The 23,690-nt window shown below is 36.4% G+C and overlaps 1 protein-coding gene across 5 annotated transcripts in view; it reads right to left on the reverse strand.

Moving 5' to 3' along the window:
- Positions 1–23,690, reverse strand: part of Tcerg1 (transcription elongation regulator 1) — a 67,659-nt gene that overhangs the window by 32,525 nt on the left and 11,444 nt on the right. For 4 of the 5 annotated variants that reach the window (XM_005380673.2, XM_005380670.2, XM_005380671.2 and 1 more), the window contains exons 3-8: positions 22,374–22,526; positions 20,878–21,319; positions 16,359–16,601; positions 10,821–11,021; positions 9,987–10,099; positions 9,003–9,091 (exon numbers count right to left, since the gene is read on the reverse strand). In XM_005380673.2, coding sequence (XP_005380730.1) covers positions 9,003–9,091; positions 9,987–10,099; positions 10,821–11,021; positions 16,359–16,601; positions 20,878–21,319; positions 22,374–22,526 — 1,241 coding nt within the window. Of the gene's footprint in view, positions 1–9,002; positions 9,092–9,986; positions 10,100–10,820; positions 11,022–12,108; positions 12,172–16,358; positions 16,602–20,877; positions 21,320–22,373; positions 22,527–23,690 lie in introns of all 5 variants that reach the window. The other variant, XM_005380669.2, reaches the window with a different exon arrangement.

Consider the following 23,690-nt stretch of genomic DNA (forward strand, 5'->3'; position numbering starts at 1 on the left):
GGGCAGAAAAAGCAAATCAATCTAATCAGAACATACAGTGTTTAAAAACTTGGTTTGGGGGCTGGGGTTTTAGCTCAGCAGCACAGCGCCTGCCTGGCAAGCGGCGGGTCGTGAGTTCGATTCCCAGTACAGGAAAAAAAAAAAAGAACTTGGTTTGGCATGCTCAAATTGGAGAGTACTATATATTTTAAATTTACAAAAGGAATGATTTGAGCGGCAACAAATAACACTACTAAGAAGGTCTAAGGTTTAAACAGACCACAGCACACCAGCTATTACACAGCAGTCATTAATATCTCTTATTAGATAATAAACAAAATTTACATTAGCAAATGCAATCTTCTAAGAAGCCCTTAAGATCCGATTATTTTATCTGAGGATTTTTTTGTTTTTTTCCAGTACCGGGAATTGAACTCAGGACCTCGCGCTTACCAGGCAGGCACTGTGCCGCTGAGCTAAATCCCCAGCCCCTTGATTATATCTGATAAAAAATAAAAGTATCAACTGTATTAGGGCATCATAGCCTACCACAGCACACTGGTCCTGTTTTCAACAACTAGCACACTCTGAAGGGTCCCTAGTTGTCGTCAGCAGCTAAAAGTCCTAATAGTAAACAGGTCTTTATGGCCAAATAATAAAAGTTAATCACAAGTGTCAAGACAGAAGTGACTTAGATGCTCAAATGACTCAAGACTGTGTTTAAATAATCAAAGATTGAAGCAAAGATAATAAGTGTTCCTGCCAGGGCATGGTGGCACATGCCTGTAATTCCAGTCCAGAGGCTGAGGCAGGAGGACTACCAGAATTTGAGGTCAGCCTAGAATATCTAGAGTTCAAGATTATCCTTAAGCAGGTAGCAAGACCACGTCTTAAGAAACTAAAATATATTTTATACATATACATATATATAATATATATATATACACACATGGAGAGAGACAAAGAAAGAGAGAAAGAGGGGGGGAGGAATGAGCTCCTGACATAAAGACCTTTGAAAGGAATTAAAAGGAATTTTCAACAGAGAAATAAAAATTCCAAAAAACAGAGAAACAATATTAGAAATCAAAAGTAAATGAAATTTTACTAGATTGGCTCAAGAACAGAATAGAGATGACAGAGGAGAGAATCAGTGGACTAGATGAATCAGCGTCACATCTGAAAAACAAGGGTGAAAAATGAACACAGGGGCTGGGGATTTAGCTCAGCGGCAAAAGCGCCTGCCTGGCAAGCGCAAGGTCGTGAGTTCGGTTCCTGGTACAGGAGAAAAACCAAAAAAAAAAAAAAAAAAAAAAAAAAAAAACAAGAAAAATGAACACAGCTTCAAGAAACAATGGGATTATAACGAAAGGTCTAACATATGCGTATGTAACTGGGGTCTGAGAAAGGGGAAAAAATTGGGAGGCACAACAAAAATTTTTTTCTCAAGATTCAATAATTAGAAATAGCTCCCAATCTGGTAAAGGATACAGAAAAACATTAAAGAAGCTTGGCAAATCTTGTATTCAATAAACTTCAAGAAAACCAGATATAAACATAAGATAAATCTAACAGGTAGAAATCAAAATAAAAGGAAAAAAAACTGATAGCAGATAGGGTAAAAAAATCATCATACATATTAACAATCACCATGGATTTCTTATCAAAGATCAGAAGGCAAAATACAGAACATCTTTAAAGCTCTAGAAAAAAAGAAGTATAAACCAAAACTTGACATCAGGCAAAAACATCCTGAAACAAGGGCTAAGGAAAAAAAAAGGATGTTCTTGGATAAAGTGAGACTACGAACTAAGAGATGCATGTCATCTCCAGAAGACCTGTGCAACAAGGTTTTTCATGTTGAAAGGAAATGCACAAAGAAAAACCTGGATCTTTATGAATAAACACAAAGAGGTCAGGGATTTTGCTCACTGGCACAGCACATGCCCAGGAAGCATGAGGTCCTGAGTTCAAGTCTCAATACTTTAAAAAAGAAGAAGAAAGAAGAGAACAACAGAAATGGTAAATATAAAAGATAGTTTCCCTTTTATATTCTTTAAAATAAGTATGAGGCTGAGGCAAGAGGATCACTGTGAGTTCAAAGCTAGCCTGGGCTACAAAATGAGTTCAAGACCAGCCTAAATTGCAGTGAGACCCTGTCTCAAAAAGACAAAAATAAAACAAAATAAAATGAGTATGAAACCCCGTAACACTGACTGGTGGAGTTTTCATGTACGTAGTAGTCATACATACAAGTGCAACATAAAATCGTAAGGTAGAGGTTTAAGAAGTACCTATCTGAAAGCAAGGTTTGCACACTTCACTTGAAGTGGGACACTATTAACTGTAAAGAGACCACGGAGGCTAGGTATGCGTATTGTAACCACTAAAAAAAAAAAAAGAACTTAAAAAAAAAAGGACACAGACACCCCAAAACACAGATTAAATAAAATGCTAAAAAATTACACAGAACATAGTAAAGAGAATAAAATGTAGAGAAGACAAGTAAAACAGTATACCTAAATCAAATCATATAAAAAAATTAGATGTTAGTAGTTTCAATACTCCAGTTAAAAACTCAAGAAGCAACGAAATATACAAAACCTAAGAAAGCCATCTGTAAGTTTAAATATGCCATCTTTTAAGAAAAGGTGAAAATACTGGAAAAGATACACTAGAAAGTATGAATGGCTGCTTTTAATAGCCGATAATCCTCAAAACAAAGACTATAATGAAAAATAAAGTTTATTTCATAATGATAAAAAGGACAATTATTCATCAGGAAGACATACCATGACAAAATGTGCATAAGCCTATTAACAGAACCTCAAAATAGAACAAGAATGGTTCAAATTAAAAAGGAAAATAATTCTACAATTATAGTGGGTTAACACCACTCTCTAAGAACTGACAAACTGAGACTAAAATAAAATATATCCTGACAAAAAATGCCCTAAATGAAACTTAAAAGAGCAGTTATATAATCATACAACATACACTCTCTTCCTGTAAAGTTACTGCACCAGTAAATTAATATTATCTAGAGAAACCCTAAATACTTGGAAATAAACAGATTTCTAAATCTGTTTTGTCAAAGACAAAAACGTAAAATTTAAATATGAATTGAATGACAACAAAATACAAAGTATCAAAATTTGTGGGATGTCTCTAGTGTTGCAAAATAAATTTGTGGGGCTTTAAATGCAAATATTAGAGGAGAATTTTACTAATAACCTAAGAACTCACCATAAGAAAACAGAAAAAGAATAAACAAAATGCAAAAATTCACATAAAAAGGACTAAGACACCATGACAACATTTATCCCAGAAATACAAAAACAGTTTAATATTCAAAAGTCAGGCCAGGAATATAGCTTAGTGGCATAAGCGCCTGCCTGGCAAGCACAAGGTCCTGAGTTTGATTCCCAGTACAAAAAAAAAAAAAAAAAATTCCAAAGTCAATTAATCTAAATGAAGGAGGGAAAATTAGTTTCAATAGATTCAGCTTGATAATCAATCACAACAAAATACCAGCCAGCAAGAAAAAGCAGAGAACCTGTTCAATCTGACATAAGAGCTACAACAAATCCATTCCTAGTATTATGCCTGAAGATAAAAGGCTGAAGGGAGCGCCATGGACGACAAGAACGAGGCAAAGACGCCGACTCTCACCTCTTCCATTCAGCACTGTACTACAGGTCTTAGCAAGAGGAAGAAAAGTGAAAAGCATAAAAGCTCAGAAAAGAAATAAAATGTTTCTTTTTACAGATGACAAGTGTTTAACAAAGAAAAATTCCAGAAAAATCTAAAAAAAAAAAAAAAACTAAAATAAGTCATTAGCAAGATTCTACAAAGTTCATAAACACAATGTCTACGACTAAATTTAATAAATTATATCCAACTCTACAATGAACATTACTGAAGGAGATTAAAGACCTAAGTAAATGTAAAGATAAATCATGTTCTTGAATTGGGAGACAATACTGTTAACATGCCAAGTCTCTCGAACTAATTTATAGATTCAAGGCAATCTCAACCAAAATTCTTTCGTCACAAAACTATCCTAAACTAATATGTATGATACTGTTTTTTTTTGAAGCTAGAGTCTCGCTATGTTGTTCAGGCTAACCTTGAACTAGCAGTGATCCTCCTGCCTCAGCCTCTCAAGTGTGGGGATTATAGGAATGCACCACCATGCCTGGCACTGTATAGGACAGATTTTGTAGATGAGGAGTGTAGTGATGTCTACAACATTTAACACATCAATAAAATAAGACTAATTCACAGATGCATTGTGGGATGGCTCAGTGATAAAGCAAATGTGCCAAAATGCTAACTACAGAATCTAGGAGATCAATACATTTCACTGCAGAACTGTCTAAATGTTTCCCTGAGTTTCAAATATTCATAATAATATAAAGGGGGAGAGAAGCACTATAGAAACAAAATTTACAGAAATATAGCAGGAAAGAAAAAATTCTGTGCCATTCCTAGTAAACACAAGGGGCTGGGGATTTAGCTCAGCGGCAAAAGCGCTTGCCTGGCAAGCGCAAGGTCGTGAGTTCGGTTCCTGGTACCGGAGAAAAACCAAAAAAAAAAAAAAAAAAGACCCTGTCCTAGTAAACACAAAATCAACTCACATTTAGAGATTAATTTTTTATAAGTTAAAACGTAAAATAGACCAAAGACAAACCATAGCAAAAAGAGGCAGTCATCACTGTACACAATAGTTCATGACTATCAAAATAACAAGTTAAAACTGTGCACTACAATCTTAATCATTAGTGGAAAAAAAAAAACTGTGACCTTTAAAAATATTTATCAAAACAGAAAAATCTCTTTAGCTCCAGAACCCAGAGTTTAATAATCCTGGACAATAAAAAGTTCTTCTAATTTTGATCTCTATTCATTTTTTAAAAATTGTCAAACTAAGGTCATGAAATGTTAGGAAGAGAATTACAATATAGGTTATTACCAAATTTCATGCTTTACATTTAGTTTATCTCCAAAGAAACAACCTGAAGAACAATATTTGAAGATATCAAGAGAAGAGAAGATTTATTTGTAACTTGGCTTAAAGTTAACATGTATTTTAAGAAACAAAATGGTAAGAAATTCAACTTACATTGAGAATACCTTTCTTCATTGATAATTTGAAAGAGAATTTGAACTGCTTATCTTTCAAGCATTCAGATGGAGTGCAAAGGCATTAGGAATATATACTAGCATATCAAGCATGGTAGGGATTCTAAGAGACCAAACCTGAAAGCCATTTTTAAAAAATCAATTTGATCTCACGAAAATACACACACAGAGATTTCTGCTGTGCTGTAGTCTAACCTCAGGGTCTCTTGTATGTTAGACACAAGCTCTATCACCAAGCTGTACCCCAGTCCAAAATATAAAATTTTTACATGACAAGGTAACAAAACAAAAATCAATGGGTTAGCCAGGCGTGGTGGCACATGCCTGTAATCCCAGCACTCAAGAGGCTGAGGCAGCAGGCTTGCTGTGAGTTCGAGGCCAGCCTGGGCTACAAAGTGAGTTCAAAGCCAGCCTGAACTGCATAGTGAGACCCTGGTTCAAAAAAAAGAAAACAATCAATGGGTTGCGAGAAACTATAACACATGTAAAAGTCAGAGGGCCACATACTACTAAGAGGAAAACAAGCCCATTAAAAAGTGAACAAAAACTGCACACAGGCAGTGCACGCCTGATAAACGTAAAGCAGGCGAACCACACCAGCAGTCTGCACAAAGGGTTCCCTTCTTATCAGGCTGTAAAGATTATAAACTATTACTACACTAGTATAAGGAAAAACTGGTAATCTCAGGATGTTGGTGGGAAATGTAACTCTCAATTAAAGCCCTCTAAGCTCTATCTAACGATATTCACCAAAATTTTAAATAGCTAGATTCAACAATTTCATATCTAGACATTAAATCAACAGAAATACTTGGATCTGTTCACTAGCAAATATATACAAAAATACCTCAAGCACTGTAATGCCAGGGGCAGCAAAAACAAAGGAAAACCTAACCATCCAATTATAGAGAAATTTTGCATTTTATGACAGAAAACTATGCTGTCACCAAAATGCAAGATCCGGGCTGGGGATTTAGCTCAGCGGCACAGAGCCTGCCTGGCAAGCACGAGGCTTTGAGTTCAATTCCCGGTACCGGAAAAACAAACAAACAACAACAACAAAAAAAAAAAAAAATAGGAAAACAAAATGCAAGATCCCTGAGACACAACTAGAAAAAAATTGAATAAACTTTTTTTTAGAGTCATTATATAAGGTGTGTGTATAATGCACATACACCCTTATATACATTAAAATACACCCAATGATCTAGAAGACATGCACCAAAGTTTTATATGGGGAGGCTTCATGAAGGTAGTATTCTACAGTTTTTTTTATTTTGGTACTGGGAAGCAAACTCATGACTTCACATGTACCAGGCAGGCATTGTGCCACTGAGCTATATCCCAGGCCCTTACAATTTTTGACTTTTTACATTTCTTTTATATGATACGCCTTTTATGAATCGTCTATTCTTTTCCAATAATACTATAAATTATTAGATATAATTATGAAATATAACAACTGTCTTCCTCTACTCCTAATTTCAATCTAATTGCCTCTTCTGAGCCAAAAAGCTGCTAAAATCTAGTAATGACTACAACCTTGGGCTCTGAGTAGGTCCCAGCACAAAGAACAGGTACTCTCTCTGGGCTGGGCACACAGAGAAGTAGATACCCACAAAAAGAATACGTGGATGCTTCAGAGGAAGGAAGTGCTGACCACTTATGGAACTACCTATTCACTTATGGAAGTATCAGGCATTCCTGACCTATAAAAACCAAATACAAGTGGATCGACATAAAGAAGTTTCACATAGGTACCTTAGCAGACAAATGGTACCTTTCACAAGCCAGGGCTACAGAACCAGAACTGTGTCGCAGTGAGTTAGAAGGGGAAAATACTTACCTAATGATAAGGATATCTCTGTTCCAATAGCCAGAAAAGGGGATCAGTAGAATAACTAAAATATAACCAAATTCAAGATAAATGCTAACAGAGATAGAGGAAACATGGGAAGGAAAAAAGCAGTAACAGCTCTTAAAGAGATCCAACGACAACAAACACACAAAGCAGACTTGTGAAACTTCAGAACAAGACTTTTTAAATAATGACATTCTGGGTAGAACTGAAGAAGACGGTCACTATCAGACTTGAACCTGGTGGCTGGAAGATCAATGAGAAAATAACTCAAAGCAAAGACTGCAGATAGAAATCGTAAGGGAAAAAAGTAAGAGGTTAAGAGAAGACTAGATCTAAGAGATACCTTATTATCCCAGAAAAGAAAAACCAAGAGAAAAGCAGTAATTATATCAACTCTTAAAGAGAAAATTTAGCTGATCTGAAGACAGATTCACATCTGAAAACTGAAGCTTCAAACTGAGGGAGCTTGGAGTTGTTACCAGCTTTTCATGTCCATGCACAGAGAAGCAGTAACTCAGGAATAGTCTTTGACTACAGAGCGCTTCATAACTTTGATTTTAAAACCAGATACCTATTTTCAGTAATTTTTTAAACAAGGTTGTTTATGAAGTCAGTGGAATAATTATATAAGAAACCATCCAATGGTTTCTTATGCCAACAATCTTTAGAACACAACAGTTTGACCATATATCCCTAAAGTGATGTACCCTACACATAAAAACAACCAAAAATAAAAAAGCTTCAACTGTCCTCAGCAATTATATTACTATTAATAGTGTTAGTAATGATAGTCTGCAGTTTATGTGTGAAAAGTACGGATGAGGAATTTTTTTGCAACATTTGAAAAACAGTATTTTAAGCAAAAAAAAAAAAAAAAGATACTTAAGATGATGATATTCAATAAAGATCTTGCAGTAGACCTAAAGAACACCATTAGAAACCCATGATGTACCTTTAAAAGTCTGTGTGTCCTATCTGTGTCTACCAAAAAGGTCTATAACTAATAGCCAACTCAGCAGCAGCACCACCCCCACACGCATTCCACACCTTAACCTACAAATGCCACTTTCCACAACAAGAAATCAGGGCCCCCTGGAGAAAAACGGCTGATTCTAGATCTGAGAGAAGTCTTGTCACAACAGAAAGAAAGATATAAAAGAAAGTATGACAAAAAAGCTCAGGAGTTATCCTTAAGAGAGTCAAAGATGAGACAACTGAGCATCAGTAAATGTAACTATTATGGACACAAGCACACAAAAAATATTTACATCTATCAATACTATTCAAATCAACTCATTATTCTGGAATTTGGAAAATCCTTTTCTGTGCAATCTGTACCTCTAAGTAACCAATTTTAACTGGGAAAAGTGTAAGTATTTTGGTCAATACAAGAAAAGCGAATAACAGAAATACATGACCACTTTCAACAGTTTATTATTTATTTAGGCCAGGGCTTTTCCACCTCACACTACTGAAATTGTTCTTTCCAACCTCAGACAATTTACATTTGGGGTCAAATAATTAATTCTTATACAAAGACGTCCTGTGGATAACAGTATGTTCAGGAGCATCCCTGGCCTCCGTGTACCAGATGCTCTCAGCACTCTACAAAAATGTCTCCAGACATTGCCAGTGCCCACAGGGAGCAAAATTATTCCTGTTTTAAAAGCACTGAAGCAATAAACATCATCAATGACAATTAACATCAGAATTGAAAAAAGACAACTAGAATTTTGAGGGAGTTAGCACTCTTCAAAAAATCAACATCACTATGGCCCCGTGCGGTGGTGCACGCCTGTAATCCCAGCACTCGGGAGGCTGAGGCAGGAGGATCGTTGCAGGTTCGAGGCCAGCGTGGGCTCCAAAGTGAGCTCAAGACCAGCCTGAACTGCAGAGCAAGACCCTGTCTCAAAAAGCCAAAAAAAATAAGTGCTTTTTCCTTCCTACAGGAAAAAAAACATTTAAAAGAAATCAAGTGTGATAAAATAACTGTAAATGGATGAATGAAGCTAAGACATACCATGGAGTGCCAGGAATAGGAGTAGTAGCTACAGGCTTTGCCTTCTGGGCAGCCTTTTCTTCTTCAGTCATCTCCTCTTCTTTGGGCTCCTAAGGGAAATATATTCACATTTAACTAATAAAACAAATGCAAAGGTAAGTTATCACTACAAATACCTCCACGTAAAACCAGCACAAGGTCTGTTGCTAGAATCCGAAGGGGATGCTAGAATCCAAAGGGGAGACCCTAAGTAAAATTTCTAAGAAAATTCTAACTGCTCATACCCCAGAAAGAACTGAGCTCCACAACAGCAGAACCCAGCAGCAACAGCTGGTCCTGCCTTACACACTCACTAGCCATGTGCTTAGGAGCAGAAGAGGAGACCTGTAGTATACAAACTTAGAGACTTCATTTAAGGTTGTTTTTTTGGGGCTGGGGATTTAGCTCAGCGGCAAAAGCGCCTGCCTGGCAAGCACCTGCCTGGCAAGCGCAAGGTCGTGAGTTCGGTTCCCGGTACCGGAGAAAAACCAAAAAAAAAAAAAAAAATTGGTGAAGGTTGTTTTTTTATGTCTGCTAACTGTCCTAGTACAGAACGTGACTTCCATATTTGGCCTTTCACTGAATACACAAAGTTCCCAGACAACGGTGTTTTTAGTCTTTTAGTGTTACAAAGGGATCACTTGAAGCCACAGTGGGGATGAGAGAGAAAATATACCCAACTTCCCCAAACAGGAAGTTACACTTCCAGTTTTAACATACACCAGTCTGTAAGTCAGAGGGCTAAAGACAAAGTAAACTCTGGTCCTAAATCTTTTCTCTACATGGGCCTCAGTTCAATATAAAAAGTAATTTAATGAAAATGTGAAAGGAAAAATTTAATTAGAAACTTCAGAGATCAAATTTATAATAATCATTTTTAAATAAATCAAACAGACACTAAGTTATAAGTAAATTACACCAACCAATGAAGGCTGGCTCCAAGGTGGGCAAGTCACAGCCCTTTACCTCCTTTATTTCCTTCATAGGCTCTTCCTTAGGGTCCTCCTCCTCTGTCTCCATTGGCAGAGGTTCTTCAGAAGGCTCTTTAATTGGCTCTTTAATCTTCTCTTCTAATTTTTCTGTTAAGAAATTAAGATACTATCAAAGGTCCTGATGTAATTTTTAAAGGACTTTGAGGAAAGAAGCAGTTGAGAAATTCTTTTTCTAGTTGTAAACCCCTAAAGATAAAATACCCTTCTCTGTTATATCATCAATTTGAATTTGATGTAGTAATAAGGAAACTTTAAAGACCTACTGACCTCAAGGAACATAAATACCTCAAATCATACATCATTTGAAACAATCACACATTCTGCTGAAAGAAGATACTAAGATATTCAGAAACAGAAACAGAGGATTGTAATATAGAAAATCATGACTTTTATACATCTAAGATTCCAAAGCCTAAATCTTTTATCTTCCCGCCTCAGCCTCCCAAAGTAGCAGGGGTTATACAGGCACACACTACCGTATGTGGCCTAAATTTTTCTTTATGACACATACAACACACACATTCCTTCTTCAGTATTGTCAATCTCAGTAAGAATAATGTAAATATATGCTTCCTGACAATATAAAAATGTATGTGTATATAACAGTTAACTTCTGCAGATGGAAAAAATGGTAAATATGTAAGTACAACTGGGTTTTTATACAAAAACATGTATTAATTTAGTAGAAATAATTTCCCAATTAATGTATTTAGAAAATCACTGAAATATATAAATTAACTCAATATTTAATAGCTTACTATCCTACTTGTAATTCACACTATGTCCCAAGTTATTAAAACAACTATACCTTTTTCCTTTAGTTCTTGGGGTTTTTCCCAGGTTGATTCTAATGTTCTATTATTATAATAATATGTTTTCCCATCAGCTGTTTTATATTCAGTCCATTCAGAAACTGCCGTTGCTCCAGCTAAGGTCGCAGGTGAAGCTGCAAGGGCAACCTGGGGATGTATCATGGGTACAATGGGAGGAGCCATTCCTGGCAATACACCTAAGAAAATAGTGATAAATTAAACCCAAACATTAAATTGCAATGTAAAATGAAACTCTCAAGTATTAGCTAAATCTATTAAACATTAATAATGAATGAACCCACTAAAACCGAAAGTTATATATATATTAAATATTTAAATTTAAATATTACTTAATTCTATTTCCCTAGTTTAGTTCTAATGCCTAAATTTAATCAGACAAAGAAATTCAACCCAAGCAATACATTAAAAATAGTCAGAAGTCTGGGTTTCCTCTATGATGAAGTCTGAACACAAATTACAAATATTATGGTACATTCTCTACTTAAAAATGTAAAAAATTATTATAAAGATACATTCTCAAATTCTGAGGCAATCAACATTTTTTACTGAGGCAAAATCATTATCTATTTCTAAAGCACTTTAAATTCTTAGTTTTAAAGTAAATGACTGTGTGTCTAATTTAAATGATTAAGTCAGTTGTCTCTGTATATCCTTCTCCTAAAAGAAAATAAAGCTTCTTATATTTCTTAAAAGCCAAGCCAAGATTTGTTTTACAAAGTAGTTAAGCTGGTACATATTACACAAAATAAAGTACAATTAAAATGAGTATACAGGACTCTAAAACTGGAAGAACAATTCTTGACTCGAAGTTCCAGTAGTTATTTTATTTCAGTAACTTTATAATATGTAAATGTATACTACACACACAAATATTCACACACATGTACTCACTAGCATGCAAGCATAATCACATCACTTTACACATGGAAATGATTTTTTTATATTTAACTTAAAAACACACATCAAAAATAAAATTAAATGTTATGAATATGAGAATGAAGTTGTTTACACTTATTACATAAATTAAGATAAAAAGTGATCTGACCTTAATTGTTTTTGTGAACCAAAGAAACTAGTACTACAGGCAATTGGGAAAATTAAGTGTTGGCCAAATATGACAACTGCATTTATACTGCTCATTAAAAAGAAAAATATAAAAAAATCCACTCACTTGGGCAAAAAAAATAAATAAAAGGATAAACAACAACATTCACCACCATGCCAACTTACAGACAAAACAAACTAAGATGGATTTAAAATTACCGGTCTTGGTGGTAGCGACTGTCTTTACATACGGGCAGCTGACTATTTGCATCATTGCTACACCTGTAAAATGGATAAGCAAGCACAGGTTGGAAAGCTGCCACTGTATGTCAGCTACCACTGGGGTTCAGGGAAATAATTTACCACTACAATTTAGAGTGTTGTTTCCAATGAAAAAGACCAAGTAGGGAATAAAATTTCTTTTTGTTTGACATATTGTGGGAATTGGTGTCAAACCTATGATACTAATTCTAAATTATAACATCAATTACATACCAGCCCTGAAAATATCTGAAGGAGTCTCAGTTTAAAATCAACAAAAGAAAGCCCCTTCATTACACATATGTAACAAATTCTCATATGGGACTTTTCCCACAGGACATCAAATCCTCTTGCTATTGCTTAGACGCCAGTGAAAGGCAGATGTAATAGCTCTATGCTGCTGCTAGGTTGAAACTATATGTAGGACCAGAGGCACATAGCACAACTGTGGAGATACAGGTAAGATAGACAGAGGGGTAGGAGAGATAGATAACAGGGTATGAAATGGATCCAAATTTTCCACTGAAAATACAGTGTAAAAGTATAAAGTGTAAAGTGTAAAGCAAAGATGAAGACCAGTATTCAACCAAGGACAAAATACCCACATTTAGAGCCAGCCTGCTTTATGGAACACTACAGAGGCAGGCTGAAACTAATAAACATCCAGCCCCTTGAATATCATGACTGACTTTATGGGCGGATGGTTGCAGACACCTCTGTCACCTAGGCTGAGGAAGTAGCACTGTACTGAAGAAGGGATATAATATACAGTTCTAACAAGAATGAAGGCTCATCATGATGCATTACCGTGGTGATAAGGGATTGAAAGGAAAAGATGGAAACTAAGACTAAGGAAACTCAAACTGAGTATGAATTTCACATTTTTTTTTTTAAAGAAAAACAATAAAGGCTGAGGAGAGTAGAGGGGAAATAATTTTTATTTTTCAACTGGGAAAACTAACTTAATTTGGTACTCACAATAATTAAAAATAATAATCAACTACTTTCCCCATATAAAGGACAGGAAAAGAAATCTCTCCTAATTCAGAGACTAAGATTAAAGTTAAGACCCCTGGGTTTGTGAATAATTTAACTATGTTCACACACACACACACACAAATATTGCCATTTGAAAAGTGCTTTTAATTTCTTGCTTTTTATTTATATAAAGAAAATAAGAGCTAACCTTTCTATTAAACTAAAAAAAACACTGGATCGTAAAAGTATGGTGAATAAAATTATACAAATATAGCATTATTTTTCCTAATATTGAAAGAAAGCAAGAGAAAAATTCATTTTAACAAAATCACAGTATGAATTTAGTTTAAGTTAGTATAGATACTGCCATCTGCAGGACTCCCAAAGTTACAAAACCAGCACTAGATATTCAATCCTTGGGACAAATGAACTTTATTCTGAAAAGCTGTTCTCCAAAACTACCCTCCCTAAAAAATTTTTAGGAATATACCTTAGAGGAAAATCAAATATATTCACATTTAGACTTAACTGCAATTGTTAAAAATCAACTGGGCCAACACAGAACTCTTTATTTGATTATCAACATACAGACCATGTTTCTTCTCATGCTAAAAAGATGAACTCCAAGCATTCTCTCCTGAGATTACGCGCACGTCATGAATATTCACAAATATCCACATATCTAAACTGCTAACCACATTTTTAAAAAGGGAGTATTTGTCCAACTTTCCTACAACTGTCCTCAAATTATGTCCAATTAGGAAATTAGAAAATTTCATTCAGCATTTTGCTTAATTCAGATGTCCAAGAAAGATTTTGTTTTAGAAGTAGAAGTCCTATAATCCTAATGTAATTATCATCCCGTAACTCTACAATTTACTTCTATATTTCACCTAATTCTTCCACTCCGCATCATCTTGTTTGATTATCCCTTACTCATCCTAAGCACCACATAGTGCCATTCAAAAAGAATTTAAAATTCCAAAATAAATCACACACAAATTCCTCCTGCTGCCGGGCGTAGTGGCGCATGCCTGTAATCCCAGCACTCAGGAGGCTGAGGCAGGAGGATCACTGCGAGTTCAAGGCCAGCCTGGACTACAAAGTGAGCTCAAGGTCAGCCTGAACTGCACAGCGAGACCCTGTCTCAAAAAGACAAAAAAAAAAAAAAAAATTCCTCCTGTTATCTTAACGCTGAGTTGAAATGAGGAGCGAAAAATAAAGATAAATCTCACTGTACATAAAACCAAAGATTCGGGGAAAAGTCTTCTTTGCTTTTTTACTAAAACACTCTGCAGGACTGAATTATAAGAAAAAATGAGAAAAATATTAACAACAAAAGCGCCTTAATATAAAATATATTAATACAATTTTATAAGACACTAGCTCCCTCTTCAAAGAATCGTCTTATCTTGGGAAAATCCTTCAAACTACCCAATTCAAGATCTCTTCCAGTTAACTGCAAAATGTCATTAGCAGCTGCCATTTATTAAATGCCTTTTATTACCAAATTTCACATGTACCATCTCAACTTGGTGACCCAAATGGTCACCACCATCTGTCCTGAATTTAATGACAGGGCTGGGGTCCAGGAAAAACATATGACATCAAAATGCGGCTACAGCTGGAGGGATTTTATCGCGACAAAGTTCCACATGTCACAAAAATGAACTTTACTATTGTACACCTTTCATGCTATGGTCCTAGTAAGAACCTTTGGAGTCTGAGCAAAGCAGAAGTCCTTTAGGTGACACCCGTTCAGAACACAACAGCATCACCACATCACCACCCAGTCTTCCCCCAAGTCTACCGCCCAGCTCCTCACACCACTCAGAATTTAAAACTGTCCCTAACTCTAAAGTGGACCAAGAGTTCAAGAAAAGGTTCTGATAAATGTCAAGCTCTTCTCCATTTATCATTCGGTTTCCTACAAAAAACTTTTATCTAGAAGGTATTCAGTTACTTTTCTTAAATGTAACAGAAAAGGGGTAATTCCAAGTATTAGAGAAATCATTTGTCATTTCTTTTTGTTTTTTTTGTTTTTTTTTTTTTGGTTTTTCTCCGGTACCGGGAACCGAACTCACGACCTTGCGCTTGCCAGGCAGGCGCTTTTGCCGCTGAGCTAAATCCCCAGCCCCCATTTGTCATTTCTTAAATGATGAACTTTTTGTATAATGGCACATGTGCTTATCTAATACTACATCAACAATGTATAAAAGGTTTTATGTTAAATACACTGGTGTACTACAACTCTATTTTTACACTAAAACTAGTACAATAAAGTGGCTATAATAGGAGAAGGAATATGAAATTGAGAAACAGAGGCCTACATTCTATTCATCCTTCCTATGAACTAGCCCTACAAACTTGACCTATTTAAGGTTATCGATAGTTCAAGGGCAACACGAACAATGAATCATGGGTCAAGGATTAAATAAATGCACTTGACAACATCAAATGTCCTCAAATTAGAATGCTCAACACAAGCACTATGTAATCCCTATAGGAAGAACTCTACTCTCCAATTTTTTAATTCCTTCTCTAGTCTTAATGATTTCTCCTAAGACAATAAAACACAATTGCACTGCAATATAAACCTTTAAATGATGCATGTCACACTTGTCAAATGTTATAAGGGCAACTTCTCAATTTCTTTATAGTTCAGTGACTCACATTTTCTCTCCAGCGCAACATAATCATGAAGAGCTCGGTACGTGGATCTGAAGGGCACAGGGTCAAATCTCAACACCATCACTTATTAGCTGTGTGACCTTGGGCAAATAATTTAACCTATCTGTGTACCTACCTCATAAGATGACTGTGAAAATTAAAGAGAGTAATGCACATAAAGTGCCTACAACGGTGTACTATCTATAAATCAGGCAACGTGGGTTAGCTATTGTAACTTGTAATTTCTCAACTTCACAAAATCAATCTAAAAATACTGCACTGAGAACATATTTACATGAAAAGATGATCATTTTTAATTCACTTGAGGCTACTATCCAAAATAAGTGTAGCTATAAATGTGATTAAAGACATGTAAACAACAAAAAAGGACATTTACCATAACTTAAAAGAGAAAATATTGCAGTTAGCCATGAATCTTTCAAAAACATTTCAAACAGGTGAGATTCAAGGCAAATTTCAAATGCAACAGACACATGAGAACAAACTAACTGACAATATGAAAACAGAGCTGGAAAGACTATTACAATTTGTTGGTTTACCTGGAAGTGGAATTGGCATGCCAGGAAGGGGAACACGAAACGGAGGTACCATTACTGGTGGAAAAGCAGGTATTGCTGCTGCTGGCTGAGGTACTGAATGAGGAACGGCAGGAGGTAACGTCTGGGGGTGCGGCTGGGGGACGGTTTGCACAGGTGTGGCTGTAGGAGCAGGAGTTGAAACACTAACTGTAGGCGTGGCAACTGAAACAGCAGAACTTGGGGTCTGATCTTGTGTTGTGGGTGCTGGTAAAAATAAAACAAAAACTTGCATCACTCTTTCATAAACGGTTTTACTTCATTCATCATTCACTCATTCAGTAAGTATTTAAAAGGCCCATTCCATGCACTGTAAGTACTCTGTCAAAAAGTCTATCTTCAAGAAGCCTGAAAAGTCAATTAAATGAAATAGAGAAAAATAACTGAAATACAAAGTGAAATGAGATAATATAGGTGTATAAATCAAGACCCAAAGATGACTTCTAACTGTGGCAAGAGCATAGAAAATTCTACAATGGGATGATGAACCTTGGAAGATTTCATATTTCAACAAGGAAAAGGGGGCGTGGAAGGAGAAAATACAGCAAGTGGTGGGAAAAGTATAAAGAAAGCCAAAGAGTAGAGAGCAAAACAGGATTAAGTGTAAGTAAGGAAAACTGAAGGAAGTTAACTAATGAAACAAGGGCACACTGAGAAAACCAGTGAGTCGGGGAAGAATGGCAGGCCACAGGAAGAAGGAAGGAGGCAGAAAGCCCTCAACACAAGGTTAGGAATTATGTACTTTATTGGGTAAGGAAAGAGCAAACACTATGTAAAAAAAAATAATAATAATAAAAATGACCTAAAAAATTCACTGCAACTTATATCAATGGCAATTACCTCTGCACAGTACATGGCTTTCACTTTTTGCTAGACATACAGTATATGCTGTTAGAAACTGATGTTTTTATGTGTTCATGTTTGTGTGTGACTTCATGAATGTATGAAGAAGGCAGGCTAAATGGTTCCATATGGAAGAAGAATAACCAATGTGTACTTGATGAATGAACCTGGCAGATGCACAGGAAGAAAAGAACAAAGGTGAGAAAATCAATTGTAACGTTAGAGTTGTCCAAGCAAGGAAGAACAGAGCCAAGAAGATACACAAAGAACATACTGACTAAATATAAAGGAATGGAGTCAAAAACAATTCCTTTAAGTTCAGGTTTGACTTGGGGCAGCAGGTCAGTGGTAGTGCTTGCCTCCCATAGGCAAAACCCTGAGTTCAATCCTCAGAACAAAGTAAATAAAAATAAATGAAAGTGCAGGTTTTGACTGTGAAACTCAGAGAATGTAGAATTCAGGATAATGGGTTCTTCTAATATATTGTTTTTAAATTGTTAAAAGTAATACATTTTATCCCTAAAAAAAAATCAAACAGGCCAAAAAAAATCCATATTTCACTTTTTAGAAAGTGTCAGTTCTCACATATTACAAAATATTTTTGTTATTTATTCCTAATTCATCTAACTTCAAAATAAAATTCATTGTGATATTTTCTTTTACTAGGTAACTCATCTTTTTCTTGATGTAAAGAAAAGCATCAAACTCTACCTATTTTGGTCTAACAATGAATTTGTTAAATGAAATAAAAAGTGTTTTCCCAGTCTTTATGCTACTCTAATTTTAAGCAAAAGCAAAAGCACACTGTTTAACTCAAACCACCCAATAATCCAACTGACAACAAAATCTGTCAGTATTTTTTCTAGCTTCTAAAAATGAAAAACTCACTTAGGTTGGGAAGATGTGAGCAATTTCGTACTTGTTAATGAGGGACTCACCTTGGCTAAATAGACAGCAGGGCCAACAAGTATCTTCAGGGGCCCAGGAATGAATTGTTGGTCTAGCATAGACCTAGCCTTAGGGTACAGTATCATATTAATATAATTTTATAACAGTGTGAAAATACAAATTACATGCAACATTTGCCCAGTCCCATACATATACCACTAAGCATTTATAATCTACTGTAACGGTTGAAAACATAGTTACTCTTCCCAACTTCCCTGAGTAGATTTCATGATCACTTTTTACAAATTTGCATAAAATCAAAGGAGTTTTGCGCAACTGGGATTAAAATACAGATATTCTTAATTTTTAGCCCCACATTCCCATAAATCCATACTGTAGTTCACAGAATTAAATTATTATAATAATATTCAGATGGTTATTAACTTATGTTCCAAAGTACTACTGCTAGTACAATAAAATGTTTATAAGGGGATTAAATTTCAAGTGGAAAACATTGCCAACACCTGTTGTCTAGCACAAGACATTCTACACTTGGTTAGCGGCAATGGGACATAGAGGAAAGGGCTAAGAGTGATTAAAAAAACCGAACAGGCAGGGCACAGTGGCGCATGCCTAATTCCAGCTACTCAGTAAGCTGAGGCAGAAGTATCCAAATTCAAGCCCAGCCTTGACAAATTAGTGAAGCTTTGTCTAAAAAGGAAAAATAAAAAGCTGGCAATGCAACTCAGTTCAAAGGCCCTGGATCTCCAGCACTGCAAAAAATTTTTAAAAAGGAATTAAAGGGCAAGCTACAAGAATGATATCAAAGCTTTAGTGGGTAAATTTCTAATTCCATTTGTTAAAATAACTAGTAAAGCCATGGACCCCAAAATATAGTAACTCAATCTCAGATTTTAATTAAAAGACAAATGACTATACAATAGATGAAAAAATATTAAGACTAGTAAGCATAACACTTTATGATACTCAATTATATAACAGTGAAATAAAAAGACACTGGGAATACTGAGAGACAACATCAAAAATGATGTTTTAAAGCAGTGGGAAGAAAAGGTCTCTCAATCATAAAGTGCAGTGTAAAAAGCTATCACACAACGCAAGATGTCTATAAGCTTACCAACAGACTATACACTGGTGTGCAAATGGGATATATTTACAAAGACTAACACATCACCACAAGCTCCTCACTTAAAACAAAATGAAGTATTATTTCTCCTTCCTAAGAAAGCAGGGAAGAAAATTTAAGCAATAAAACACCCTCACTTGGAATTAAGTTACTTTTAGTAATACCCTTTTCTCATTAGAACCACAGGTAATCCATAAATACTGACTGTTTTCTGCCTTGACACATAGGTTTTGGAAACATGAAGCTAATAAAAAGGTGAAGACCCTCAACCAGTTAGTACAACTATTATAACTCCATGTTCATCTTAGCTACAAGAAAAAAAACCAACTTCTAATGCACTATTTACATTTTTCTGTTTGGTTCATCTCCCCCAAGTAATCTAACAATTAAGCAGGGTCTTTAAAACCTGTCTAGACATGACCTTCTTCAGTTATAATGTCAGTAAAATTCACTTCTTCAGTTATTATGTCAGTAAAATTCAAATCTGAATCATAATTTAATTTCTCGTATACAGTATATACTGTTTATACACTAATAATTCCCAAGTTCCTTTAGCTATGGGGGGGGGGTACCTTTAAAAATTTTTATCCATCATCCAGACAGTAAAATCGTACAAACTACAATCCACAGGAAAAGCTATATTTTATTAGTGCATTATCCTGACAAATGAGTAAATCAGTGAAATCATTATTTAAATACTTTTGGACTCAGCCTCAGCCTGCAGAGTTACATAGGAACACCCCTGCAATTAAATAAATGCATCCCTGCAACCTGCTATTTATAGACTCACTTTTAAAAGAACTTATCTTTGGGCTTCTGTGACATTACATATAAAAATTCTCTTGTCTGACTTCTTTTCAATTCATTTCATCTGCCTACATCATAGGATCTACCACCTCTCAGAGAGATTACTGACAAGTTCCTAAGAAGTCTCCTGACATCAACAGTACCAAACAATTAGCACCAGAAAAAAATCTTCCAAAACTCTGGATTTATACAAGCCCCTGTGTGTTTGTGTCACCCAACTACCTGATTCCTAAGACCTTTATAATCTAATCTTACTTATTCCATCTACTAATCAGTACAAACCATCTCACCCCACAAACTATGTAATTGGTCATTTTCTAACCTTCACTGATGCTATTTCTATCTGCAAGTCCTTTCCTTACTTGTCAACTTAGTTAAATCCTACCCCACAGCCTTCCTGGTATACTTCAATACTATGCAGTTCACCCATTTCTCACCTCCCCATTTCTCTTATTTTCACTGTGTAATTTTGCACACTATTCTATTTCACATGTACTATTCTTGCCTCAAGTAGAAAAACTCAGAAACTCTGTAAGATAGTACAGTCAAGACAAATTTATTTTACAAACCTCACCTATCATTAGTGTTAGCCAAGTAGATAGCTAAGGCTCACTTCTGCAAATAGGCAAGTAATTTCCTCTTCTAACATAAATTTGTTTTCCCTAAATTTTAATATAAAAAATGTATTTTATAACTACAAGGATAATACCAAAAGCACTAGGGTTATTTCAGAATGCAGTTCTTATTTGTTTATTTCTCTAGCCCCTAAATAAAAACACATGCCAGGCTGGTACTCACTTGATACTGTCTGCACAACCGAAGTAGCAGTTGTTGTGGTAGAAGTGGTAGAGGATGGGGTGGATGATGACGTTGAAGTAGACACTGCAGGTGCTGGGCTACTGGTCGTAGGGGTAGAAGCTCCTACAGCTTGTGCTTGCACTTGTGCCTGAGCCTGAGCCTGGGCCTGGGCCTGAGCCTGGGCCTGGGCCTGGGCCTGGGCCTGAGCCTGAGCCTGGGCCTGAGCCTGGGCCTGGGCCTGCGCCTGCGCCTGGGCCTGGGCCTGCGCCTGGGCCTGGGCCTGAGCCTGGGCCTGCGCCTGCGCCTGGGCCTGGGCCTGAGCCTGGGCCTGAACCTGTGCTTGGGCTGCAAGCATAGGTGTCAGTTCTGACTGCTGAATAACCTTAACTCCATCTGGTTTGGTCCATGCAGATTCACGAGTCCGAGCATTGTAATAATAAACCTGCAGAGGAAGCAGAGTGGTGTTGCAGAAGCCATCAACCATTCCTGAAGATAATGCAACTGTATTTTGTGTTTAAAAAGGTAATTAAAAATAACTTTTCAGGGAAGTAGTAGTATCTCAACATAGGTTATTCATATATTACAGATTACAGGTAATTCCACCAATTTTTCAGGGTAAAAACACTGCATTTTTAACATACACAAAAAAGAAAAACCAATGCTTTATTCTGTTCTGAAAGTTAACTTAGCAGGTATGACACTGCTATCCTTATAAAGTCCTGCTTACAAAGCTGCCCTTGGCTAGAGTCTGAGAACCTGAATTTCCAGAGGGTACCACCATTTCCTCACCCTAAGATAACCCACCATGCCTAAACTATTTATGCAAAAACTGCCATTCACGCTGAACTTCTGCTTTCCTTCAAGGAGTGTGGAGAGTCTTGTACGTGGTAAACATGGTACCTGTACAACCCTCCAACAAAAGACGCCTGAACTCAGGTGAGCTTCCTTGCAGGAAACACTTCACATGTATTCTCACCATTCTATACCGAAGAAGTTAAGAACATCCTATGTGATTCCTCTGGGACAGGACTCTTCAAAGATTGTGCCTGTTTTTCTCCATTACTTCGCCTTGTGCACCTTCTTCCCTTTGCTGGTTTTGCTCTACATCCGTTTAGTGTAATCAGTCTTATGATTATACTTCTACTTCTTGTAGAAGAAATCTTTTTAATCCGTTTAGTGTAATCAGTGTATGAGCCTAACTGCCTTGCCCTGTAGCACATCATCGAACTCGGGAATAGTCCTGAGAACGGATGACACATCATAAAATTTAAGCTTCAGAATCACAGGTAAGTAAACGTATACCAGTACTTCCAGAAGCCTTACAACTGCACAGAAATCTAATCCAGTCAGCTTTTCCTGAAGTCTCACCCTCTCCGCTGCTTAAAACTCAGACTCATTCTTGATTGACAAGAACACTGTTGTTAATCTCAATTTGCCAGAACTCTTTCATTTCACTGCTATCAGGAAAATAACAAGCTTTACGTTTTACAATTTACCTTCCCATCTGGAGTTTTATTTTCAACCCATATCTCCTCAGCAGGAGGCAGCGCTGGAGTACCAGGAGCAGTCACAGGAGGCATTCCTGGAGGAAACATCATCCCCGGAGGTGGAGGCATGGTTCCCATGGGTGGAGGCATGAAAGGTGGCCTCTGTTAATTCACAAGAAGAGTGACAGTCACTTGGAATTACTTTTTTTCTTCAAATTATTACTGAATTACACCCAAAAGTAAAGTACTAGAAGAGAAAATAATTCTACAGTCTATTCAAATACATCATCTGCAGTGTAAGCAAAGCTTCTCTCTAGTAAAAATGATTACTAAGCATACTAATAAAAAAGGAAAGAAATACATCAAAACCGAACACTGGCAAACTCTGGGTGAATTCTGTGTTTTTCTCTATACATTATCTGCATTTTTTTTCCGTACACTGGGTAGTAGACTACTTTTAAAAGAAAAAAAATTGGATCCTCTTTTAGAACCACATGGTCAGTGTCTTATGGCTGGCTCATCCAGAATAGATACTAGTAGTAAGAAAAGTATTTTACAACACACAGCAATAACCAAAACAGAAGATCATATGTACCTAATTCTTTGATCTCCTTTCCCACAAGGAAAATACTAGCCAGAAAAACATTCACTCTATGCTACTTTTCATGAAATAGTAACAAAGCTCATCAAATATATGAACATCAATAAGGTTTAAAAATACAATAAAAGCTGGGTGTGGTGGTACACACCTGTAATCCCAGCACTTGGGAGGGTGAGGCAGGAGGATCATTGCAAGTTCGAGGCCAGCCTGGCCTACAAGGTGAGCTCAAGGCCAGTCTGAACTGCATAGCGAGACCCCGTCTCAAAATGACAAAAATAAAGATAAAACATATACCGAATCTGTGGCTGGGATTTTGTTACTGTTGTTTTTTTTGTTTGTTTGTTTGTTTGGGGTGTTTTTTTGGTACTGGGGATTAACCCCAGGGGTGCTCTACCACTGAGTTACTCCCCCAGCACCTCCTTTATTTTGAGATAGAGCCTCACTTAGCTGCCCAGGCGGGCCTCTCCAAATTTTTTTTTTAACTTTTTTTTTGAGACAGCTATGTAGTCCAGGCTGGTCTTGAACATAAGGTAATCCTACTGCCTCAGCCCCCCTAGTGCTAGGATTATAGGCATGCACCACCACGCCCAGCTAGGCCTCTCCAACCTGGGATCCTTCTGTCTCAGCCTCCAGAGTAGCTGGTATTACAGGTATGTGCCACTATGCCAGGCTCCCAATAGCTTTAATACAAGGATCTTTCAAGTCTTCATTGTGCACAAAAATGA

Source organism: Chinchilla lanigera, unplaced genomic scaffold (assembly GCF_000276665.1).
Source record: "Chinchilla lanigera isolate Chin_1 unplaced genomic scaffold, ChiLan1.0 scaffold00014, whole genome shotgun sequence".
NCBI classification, from domain to species: Eukaryota; Metazoa; Chordata; class Mammalia; order Rodentia; family Chinchillidae; genus Chinchilla; species Chinchilla lanigera.